This window comes from Phalaenopsis equestris, unplaced genomic scaffold, assembly GCF_001263595.1.
Source record: "Phalaenopsis equestris unplaced genomic scaffold, ASM126359v1 Scaffold000372, whole genome shotgun sequence".
NCBI classification, from domain to species: Eukaryota; Viridiplantae; Streptophyta; class Magnoliopsida; order Asparagales; family Orchidaceae; genus Phalaenopsis; species Phalaenopsis equestris.
This window is the reverse complement of record NW_018164814.1, coordinates 1,753,832-1,764,251: the sequence shown is the minus strand read 5'-3', so window position 1 is coordinate 1,764,251 and position 10,420 is coordinate 1,753,832. Positions and strand designations below refer to the sequence as shown.

The window sequence follows — 10,420 nt, the reverse complement described above, 5'->3', positions numbered from 1 at the left end:
AGTGCACTGCTTGTATGGAAGTCTCTCTCTCTTTGCTGTGATTTGGCGTTTCCAGGCTTGAATCAAAATAGAAACTTAATTAGTATTAAAATAAGGAATTAATTAGACTTTGTACACTGATCCTTCCCTGATATTCTCAATGACAGTGATGCCATGGATGGAAAGCATCTCTTAAGATGATTCATGTGATGAAAGAAGGCAAGCTGTATTGCTCAAATTCGTAGTTATGAAAGTGATGCCACATAAAACAAGCAGCTGTGTTTTTCATTATTGCGTGCGCCATTTGCCCTTAACTCAAAATTTGATGATTGTTCAAATTAAGGAAATTTGATCATCATGGTTCACAGGCGGAGCATGAAAGTTAGGAAAGCATAGAAATATAGAATTATTCATGCATCGCTGACAAGTATTCACTGCCATAAATATTCAAGATCGTAGTAGAGTGCAAAAGTTCAGATCTCACCTTCATGTAAAAATCCGTTGGGTTTAATTAATCTCTTATACAAGAAAGAAACGGAGGAACCAAAATTTCGAAGTGGGTGAGTGATTAGTATTTAGGTTTAAGAATTTCTCTTCTTAAATATTTTAAAATAGTCGGATTGTTTGGGAAGTGGTCTAGTCACTCGAAATTTGTGACATCCTATAGTTTTCGCTCTCTTGGATTCCAAAAATAATTGTTCATAATCGAGTCATCTCCATGTGACTTTTCATGTCCAATCGTGAAAATTAAATTTTGAATTCTTGAAAACAAACAACATATCTTAATCAACAGTCTTCTTATGTGATTTCTATTATTTAAGATGTAATTAAAAATAAGGGTTTGCATCTATAAGGAACTAAGAACCCATATAAAATAAATTTTATCTAATATTTATATTATGTAAGAGAACTTGTCGGTCACACATATAAGGCTTCGCAGACCAGATAGATGACATAAATTCTTTAGTTTCTATAATTGGGCCACTTTTTCAAGTAGCATGCTTATCTCCCAGGATGAACGTATTGTTTGTGGGGGTTGTGCTTGATTACTTGAACTATCAAATATATGAAATCTTTGAGATCTCATTTTTTTTAATTAAAATACTATTTTCAAAATCATATATATATATATATGATGCGTGCTAGAAAATTCGAGGCGGTAGAGTAACAGACTAAGGTCTTAGTGTTGTACGAAAGTTCAGCACACACACACAGATGAAAGAAAAACAAGGAAAAACAAGCGGTGATGACGACTCTAGAAGTTTTTACGTGGAAAGTCTGTAAAGGGAAAATCCACAGGGTCTGACCCAGTTGTGAAAATCCACTATTAATTGATGATTACAAAAATTTCCTGTCCCGCAGAAATTGTCCCACAGACAAGAAAGGGTAACTATATTTTTTAGATTACAACGTCGAATGACGACGTCTGGTTAATGGTGATCAATGGTGGTTAGTGGTGGTCGATGATGGTTAGTAGAGGTCAACGACGACCGGCGGTGGTTAAAGACAGTCCGCGGTGGTTGACGACAGTCGGCGGCGGTCGTCGGAGGTCGGCTGAGGTCGGCATTGGTCGACGACGATCGACGGTGATGCTAAGCTGCATCTTCTCCTCAAGATCTCAGGCTCTCTCTCTCTAGACTTCATCCCCCTCCCATGAGAGGGATGAAGCTCTATTTATAGTGTTCTGGGTGCAATTAATGCAGGAATATGAATCATTTTGATCAGACGATCTGGAGAGCTATCCATTTTGATCAGACGATCTGGAGAGCTTCCCTCGTTCAAACAGTGTTTAATGGACATCTGAGTGTCTTAATGATGTCAAAATTAAGTGATCTTGCGCTCGTTGGATTTGTCTTGTCGAGCCGCTCGATTCGTGTATAAAGTTATCATATTCGACAATCGTTTGACCTTCCAAATCTGTCTAGAAATCATCTAAGTGTGGTTCAATGACTTGATCTGGGCTTGATTGAACTCCGATTGGGCTAGTTTTCATATTATTAGGTCTGTCTCATCAAGCCGGTCAATTTGACTATAAGTTTGTTGAAATTGGAGCTCTAGATGACTTTTTATCAAGATTTGAATATTAATTGCTTAAAACAATATTAATTGCTTAAAATATCGTATTGAGATTTGTGTCGAATGATGAAAATTTGTTGGTGGTGTATCAATATATATTAATATAGTATGGAGCGGGAGCCGGTTGAAGTAGTGGTAGACTATGAACAACCACTTTCCATCTACCGGTACTCAACTCGATGGTTGTCAACCAATTACTGCAGCAGGAGTAGTCTGGGAAGTTCACTGAGGAACACTAGGCCCTCAGATGCCCAAGAGGCTAAACGGGAGGTAGCAATTCATTCTGGCAAGCTGAGAGCCCGCGTAGCTGCCCATGCAAAGTTTGTCAACCCCAAAGCCATTGTTGTAGCGTGCTGAGACACCATGAATAAGGCACATTTCCGACGAGCACATTTAGTTGGTTATCTAGAGAAAACCTTTACTTTTTATATTTATGACGGCTCATCGACTATTTTAAGGGCATGGCTAAATCATTTTTCATTAATTTGTAAACAAACTGATATTCCGACGATATAAACTTACTTGTGCATGACCAATAATTTTATGTCGTAACCTTTTTATAGTAATTTTAAAGCGTCAATTTTAATTGTTCATATAACCGATAATTATTTCGTCCCCAATAGTGGCAACTTGCACGTCAGAAAGTGTCATGCTCCTTGTTTTTTTTTTTTACTCAGGCTTACAATCGGTTAGGCGTCGCTAATGAGCCGATTTTTATAACCGACGAAGAAACTGTAAAAAAAATGTCGGGGCCATCTTTTTCTTATGACATTAATAAGTCGTCGGTTCAGTGTCGATTAGGCGTCGATGAATAAGTTCACCGGCAAGTGCTCAGCTATTGTTATTAATATGTAAAAGATAGTCATCAAATAAAATATATATAAATTCATCACACAGGAAACATATATATATATTTAAATGCATCAACAATATATTGAGTATTCTCTTTTGTCTTTTGTGATTGCAGGTGTTGGGCCATTGATACAAAAGCACATGCAAGACAACTTCACAATAGAAATAAGGAAAAAATAATAAAAAATAGAAAAATATAAACATAAAATTTAGGAAGCATAAATTCAATTAATTTATTCAACCAAGATTGTAACATAAGATCAAATATTCTCATTTTGTCAAGCACAACAAAGTAACATAAAAGGAAAAAAAGAACTAGAAGAAAAAATGGAAAACAAATTATTTATCACTAATCACTCACATACATGATATAAAAGTTCAACCAAATAACACCCTAAACATTAGCCACTCACTCATTAGCCTTCTTTAAAGTGTTTGCCACATCGATCACAAATCGATATCTGACATCTCCCTTAGCAAGTCGGTCCAGCGCTGTGTTCACATAGCTCATTGGTATTAGCTCAACTTCAGCAGTTATATTATGTTCTGCAGCAAAATCTATCATCTCTTGTGTTTCTCTCATCCCCCCAGCTGCAGAACCACTAACCATCTTTCTTCCTATGGATTAATACATGAGTTATGTTCAGAAATCATAGGTTGATCTTATAAATAAAATCAAACCTAAGTAAGAACCATTAATGCTAAAAAAAAAAAGTTGATATATTGAAAAATCTTACCCAAAAGAAGAGGAATGGAAGGAACTTGCAGTGGTTCCTTTGATGCTCCAAGCACTACTAATTTACCATGTGCCTTCAACAACCCTAATAATGGTTCTATTGAGTGATATGCAGATACTGTATCAATGATCCCATCCAAGCTACCGATAGCTGCCTGTAAAAAAATAGGTAAATAAACACAATAAAATTTACAAAATAAAAGACAAATTATATATATGTACCCTGATTTGCTCCTCATTAGTGCTAAGAAGAAATTGATCAGCTCCTAAGAGCTCAATTGCCTCCTTTTGTTTGCGTGGTGAGGTACTAATGACCATAACTTTCATTTTCATAGCTTTGGCAAACTTAACAGCCACATGGCCGAGACCACCGAGCCCAACAACACCGACATGAAGCCTCGGTTGATCGAGGCCGAAGTAGCGCATTGGGCTATAAACAGTGATGCCGGCATAGAGCAGCGGCGCAGCAGAGTGGAGTGGGAGTTGGTCGGGGATGTGGAAGACATAGCGCTCATGAACGACGATGGTATCGGAGTAGCCGCCGTAGGTGGGCAAGCCATCATAATCGGTGGCATTGTAGGTCGTCACCGCTCTGTGACAATAGCTTTCAAGGCTCTCTTCGCATTGCTCACAGTCGCCGCAACTTCGAACGAAGCAACCGACACCACCTTTATCTCCAACCTTAAACTTCTTCACCTTGTCTCCTGCTTCCACCACCTCGCCGATGATCTCATGCCTGGTTTGAAACGTCAGATTATAATTCAATATCATTAAAAAAAATAATAATAATAATAAAGAATTGTTGTGTATTTCTTATTGAACAAAAAAACAATGGAAGCAAAGGATACCCTGGAACGAGAGGATAGGTGATGGGGAAGTCGATATCTTGTTTGGACAGATGGAGATCACTGTGACAGATTCCACAGTAGAGTATTTTTATTCGGACATCGGATTCGTCAGTGGCTCTGCAGAAGCAAATAGTGAGAGATCGATTGATGCTTGATTAAATAAATAATAATAATCATACACATAAATTTTATTTGAATCATGTCTGTTTAACTTAACTAATGAGTCAGTAATTTTTGTCATACCTTATGGTGAAGTTGAAGGGGGAGAGGATGCCGGAATTGTCTCGGGCTGCCCAACCGAGTGCTTTATGATGAGTGCTCGTCTTCTTCTCGGCAGCCATTGCAGCTTGTAGATCTCTTAATTCAGAAACTGCGATTTTGGACGTACAAGAATCAAAATAGAAACTTAATTAGTATTAAAATAAGGAATTAATCAGACTTTGTACACTGATCCTTCCCTGATATTCTCAATGACAGTGATGCCATGGATGGAAAGCATCTCTTAAAATGCTTCATGTGATGAAAGCATGCAAGCTGTATTGCTCAAATTTATAGCTCTGAAAGTGATACCAGATAAAACAAGCAGCTCTGTTTTTCATTATTCCGTGTGCCATTTGCTCTTAACTCAAAGCTTGATGTCAATTTCAATTTAAGGAAATTTGATCATCATGGTTCACAGGCGAAGCATGAAAGTTCGAAAAGCACAGAAATATAAATTTATTCATGCACGGCTGACAAATATTCAGTGCCATAAATATTCAAGACAGTAGCGTAGTGCAAAAGTTCAGCAAAAGTTCAGTATCCGTCACTTTCATGAAAAAAGCCTTTGGGTTTAATTAATCTCTTATACATGAAAGAAACGGAGGAACCAAAATTTAGGAGAAGGGTGAGTGTCTAGTATTTAGGTTTAAGAGTTTCCCTTCTTAAATTATCATAAACATAATTATTAAATTTAATATAAATTTAATATTGAATTATCATTACGTATTTAATTTAGGTGGAGCAAATTTTTTTATTTATCATGTTATATTAAAAAGTTTAGTAAATATTTAAGGGTGATGAGTACCTCCCCAATTACTCACTCCCTTTTCTCCCCATTCCATAAGAAAATAAGTTTACATTTAGAAAGTTTTAGCTATGCATTAAAATGTGCATTTCATATTGTAATAATAGTAGCATTTTTTATGTGAGCGTTGTAAATAGAAAATAAAAAATTTAGGTGTTGAATCTATAAACAAATAGGAATTATATATGTGGTATGTATGCAAGTGCCCCCATATAAAAGATTTACAAATGATCATGATTATATTTTAAAATAATTAGTTATTTTTTATGATCACGTCTAAGTAGGTTGCTTAAATTAAACAATGCTTAAAAGCCATGATGATTATTTTTTATTTATTTACTAGAGTGACTGATGTGCACCACCCCGATCTTCACCTAACTGTTGGAAAAAAGAAAGAGTCGATGGTGGCAGCAAACCCAATGACTCTTTCGTGGACTCTTCTTCCGCGAAATAGTAGGAACAGAATGTTGTTGTCTTTGTAGTAAATGTGCTTCACATATTTATCTTTCTGATAAAAAAACTTTCATCACAGTTCTCTTCAGTTTATTCAAAAATCTAAAAAATAAATGCTGCTTCATACAAGTTATCAATATTCTTTATGAATGAGTGACTAAATAACTAGTCCCATTGTAATTAACTCTCAAACGGATACATCCGACGGTGCCGCACTTAACCTCTAATTTATGCCTCATGTGGTAAATGTACGGTGAGATACTCCTTCGAGTCGAAGAAATTAAGCGAAAATAATCTCTCAAGCTTGCAAAGTATTACAAGAATGTTTGCTTCTAGCTGGTGTTTGTCATCAAGCTTCAAACATGTTGAGCATAGTTCCCTGAAGAACATAATGATTTCAATCAATGAAATAAAGACTTTACTCGACAAACAGTCAAAGTCGGTTGGCATAAAATTTTGTAAAATAATATGGCAGTCTTGTCTTTTCATTCCAAAATTTTTTTAACACCAACATAAATACAATGACTCAAATTCGAATCATACTCATTTAAGAATTTTATTGATTGGAGTCACTCACAAAATGTTCTTCGTTGGGACAAAGTGAGGGAATATTTTACCTTGGGCTTAATGAGGTTACCAACGACAGTCGCTTGGATCTCAAAACCCGGCCTTTTGCATATTTCTTTCAAATCAAGTCTGACATTCACGTTATCCTTCATTTTTTCATTAACAGTCATCATAGTGTTTGAGTTATTATCGTTTTTTTTTTTTTTGATGTGCATGATACCTAGATTGTATTTGATCATGTTATTCTTCTAATAAGGCATAACCCCAAAATTTGACTTCTTTTTTCAATTATGAGTGAGACCAAATCCGGGTGGATGATGTAAAGAAATGTTAGGGCATACAAGAATCTTTAGAATTTAATCATGCTTTCAACCGAACATCCCATTAATCTAAAAACAAATATTATGCGCCATAGAACATTGTAGGTCTCCACCACTATCTTATAAAATTTTTCCTTAAGTTTAAGATGTACTTTCTATCACACAATAGGTTGGATGCGTTCCTCCACTTCAACCAACCAACTTGAAATCTACTAATTAATCACATTCCCATCTATATCACCTTCACTTTGAACAACGGACTCGAGATATCTTGAACGTTCACACATTTTAAATGATTTGATCATTTGTGATTACAACTCTTCCACTAGAGCTACTACTACTAAAATTACATTTCAAGTATTCAATCTATAAATGTTTAGTAACAACATCCATAACTAAAGTTAAAACAAATGTGCTTAAAGCCGATCCCTGATGTAATCCAACTGAAATAGAAAAATATTTGGAAAATCTCCTAGCTGCTAATCTCTAAACTCTAAATGTATTCTTCAAATCAAATGAAAATAAAGATGAAAATGAAGATAATGGGTTACATTCCTTAGTTGTTTTGGGTAGCAGAGGAGCAGAAGGAGGAGAAAAATGGGAGTTTCCCGTCACTGTGAGTCGCGATCCTGCTGTTGTGTTCTCAGCTAGCTCCTATTCAAACAAAACAAAGAGAAAGATACGAGGGTTTTGGGGAGAGGCGAGGGCTTCGGGTATAGAAGATGAGAGGCTGGAAGGTGAGATTAGAGAAAGATTTGGAGGGAGGTGTTTTCAGGCTGGATATAGAATTAGTACTGATGACCTATAAATCTTTTTCATCCTGTCGGTTATTAACATTATTACCAACGACCATTTTCCTTTCTTAATAATAAAATGTGTCGGTTAAAATCTCGCTAAATTGCGGGTTCGAAGATAAGCAACGAATTATAGCCGTCAGTTAATATTTACTTTTAATTGACAGATTTTTTCGTCCGTTATAAATAAAAACAGTTGAAAAATAAAATATTATGATTAAGCGATTCACATATATCATACTTATGCTGGTGCAAATAATCAATAACAGAAATAATTGTAAAAGTGTCCGTAAGTAGAATAATTTTCCTGCAGTCACTCCCCTTTCCCTCATGAATTCACGTGAAATCCGTCTCCTTTCCCTCTCATGTTTCTTCTACGTATGGCAGCCTTCTCCTAACATTTCCTTAATCCATGTGTCCCTTCTCTAATTTTCCTTTGTATCTGGGCTAATGGTGCCGAAAGAAGGGGAGTTTTGGGGGAGGTTGATGGAGAGGATTGAGGATTTTGTGTCCGGATTGTTGCTGCCGCTTTAAACACATTATTTTAAGTCGAGCAGATTGGAGACAAACATGGTGACGATTAAGGGAGGAGAAGCATGGGGATTGCTTGCGCTAGTTGTCGGCTTGTGTGGGGAAGATCCTCGGGACCTTTGTGGTGGCGGTGGCTTGCCGCATGCCGGTGAGGGAGGCGCTTACACTTGGAGTGTTGATGAATACCGAAGGCCTTGTTGAGGAAAAAATATTACCTCACATCAGTACTCCTAAGGTAATATTTTTTCCTTGTTGAGCTGATAGTTCTCAACATCGGCAAAGAAAAGAAGGTATTATTATCTGAACAAGTTAAATATTTAAAATTAAAAAAAAATTAAATGGTTAAAAACTGAATGAAGAATTAATATTTGATTATTTATTTTTAAATTGCAACCGTTGATGTGCTTCCATTAATGTTCCTTGCATCCATGTTTAAAAAAGGTAAGTTGAAAACCAAATTATCTCGTGCAATCTTGGCAAAAGCAGACTGAAAAGAAAATAAAAAATAAAAAAGAAAAGTAATACATAACTCCCAATTCATATGTGTTTAAATGGTTGAGTTTTGGAGCCCGATCTGACCGTTCCCACCCCGCACCTTTCACGTTACGCTCACTCCCGCCTCCCTTTCGCGAAAGGTAGCGAACTACTCCCGTCTCCCGATCGCGACCCTGCTATTTCGCGAAACCACTCCCGCCTCTCTGTTTCACGTAACGTTGCCTCTCTCGTGATAAAGGTATCGCACAACTCTCTTTTAGTTTTATAAGTCACGATCTTTTTTGTTCTTCTTTGGAATTTTTCACGGGACAGTGGAAGGATTCCGCCGGAGACAGTGGAAGAGAAGTGCAAGAAGTAGTTCATTGCGGCAGAAGGAAGAAGAAAGAAGAAGAAGAAGATTGTTATCTCTTGTCTTCTTCTTGGTGGCTTGTGGCAGAAGATAAAGTGAGTTTATTTTCTTCGATTTATCTCGGTGTAGAGCTTATTCGATGTATCTCGGTGTGGAGATAGAAGAAGAGATAGAGAAGAAAAGTAGGGAAGTGAGAGAAAGAGTTCGCTCTTATAAGTTGAGACGATCGACTGGTGTAAATTCCGCGAGTACTAAAATCCTCTGCAACTACATAAACGTAAGCAATTTGTCGAACCACGTAAATCTGTGTGTTCCGCAGTGTTACTGTTTTCTAGTGTGATTTTTCTCGGTTCATTTTTCGCAACAAAGATCATTCTCTTATTTTATTTCTATATATATACCACAACAACTGGTATCAGAGCTTTGTTCGGATCTGAAGAAGAATGATGGCTGCAAATGAAGTAAGGGTTTCAGGGATCGAGAAGTTTGATGGCACAGATTTTAGTTATTGGATGATGCAAATAGATGACTACCTCTATGGGAAGAAACTTCATCTTCAGTTTTTGGGGAAAATACCTGAAAGGATGGCTAAGGCAAAATGAAATTTGTTAGATCGAAAAGTTCTAAGGGTTATTTGATTGACCCTCTCGAGGTCCGTTGCACACAACGTCGTCGAGGAGAGGACGACTGCAAATTCCATGGCAGCCTTATCAGGTGCGTATGAAAAGTCATCGGCTAATAACAAGGTGTACTTGATGAAGAAGTTATTGAATTTAAAGATGGCGGAAGGAGTTTTTGTTGCTTAACACTTGAATGATTTCAATACTATCACAAATCAATTGTCGTCTGTTAAAATTGATTTTGATGATGAGATATGTGCACTGATATTGTTGGCATCGTTGTCAAATATTTGAGATGTGACCGCGACTTTATATATACTTAAGAATATAAGTAATTAATATTGCTGCTAAAAGAATTAATTCCTCAGCAAGTGTACCAAAACTTAATAACAGTTATAGATTTGATAAATATGGATGTAAGAAATATTCAATAATTGTAAAGTCACACTTATCAACGCAAGTATACGTATCGCTCAAGTAATATATGGCTCTAATGGAGTCCTAGATATCGATCTCACAGGGAGTAAGATTAGAACTATGAATTAAGACCTTAGAAAAGCAATACTTTAATCACAACAACGAAGTTCAATTTGCTTATCTGTCACTAATAGGCAATTGAAATAAATATGTAATTTTAATAACTATTAAATAACTGACGATGTTAATGAGGTTTTAATGTGATATTCAATATATAAGAAAATATTTTTCTCCTTGTCAAGAAATTATAGTGAATG

The 10,420-nt window shown here is 36.3% G+C and overlaps 1 protein-coding gene and 1 pseudogene across 1 annotated transcript; one reads left to right on the top strand and one right to left on the bottom strand.

Annotated features, from left to right (window-relative positions):
* Positions 1-3,261: 3,261 nt before the first annotated feature.
* On the bottom strand, positions 3,262-4,987 carry LOC110026443 (probable mannitol dehydrogenase). Its single transcript, XM_020727379.1, has 5 exons — positions 4,735-4,987; positions 4,492-4,608; positions 3,866-4,379; positions 3,645-3,798; positions 3,262-3,525 (listed from the first exon to the last, which is right to left on the bottom strand). Exons 1-5 carry the CDS (start codon positions 4,830-4,832, stop codon positions 3,317-3,319), a joined length of 1,092 nt encoding a protein of 363 aa, XP_020583038.1. The 5' UTR covers positions 4,833-4,987; the 3' UTR covers positions 3,262-3,316.
* A 3,142-nt stretch (positions 4,988-8,129) lies between these two features.
* Positions 8,130-10,420, top strand: part of LOC110026489 — a 5,861-nt pseudogene continuing 3,570 nt past the window's right edge.

Excerpts from the sequence above, each read along its gene's own strand:
- LOC110026443 (XM_020727379.1), bottom strand. The coding sequence starts at position 4,832 with ATGGCTGCCGAGAAGAAGACGAGCACTCATCATAAAGCACTCGGTTGG. Across the intron at positions 3,799-3,865 it reads CTAATGAGGAGCAAATCAGG|GCAGCTATCGGTAGCTTGGA; the intron begins GTACATATATAT and ends ATTTTTTTACAG. Across the intron at positions 3,526-3,644 it reads TTCCATTCCTCTTCTTTTGG|GAAGAAAGATGGTTAGTGGT; the intron begins GTAAGATTTTTC and ends ATTAATCCATAG.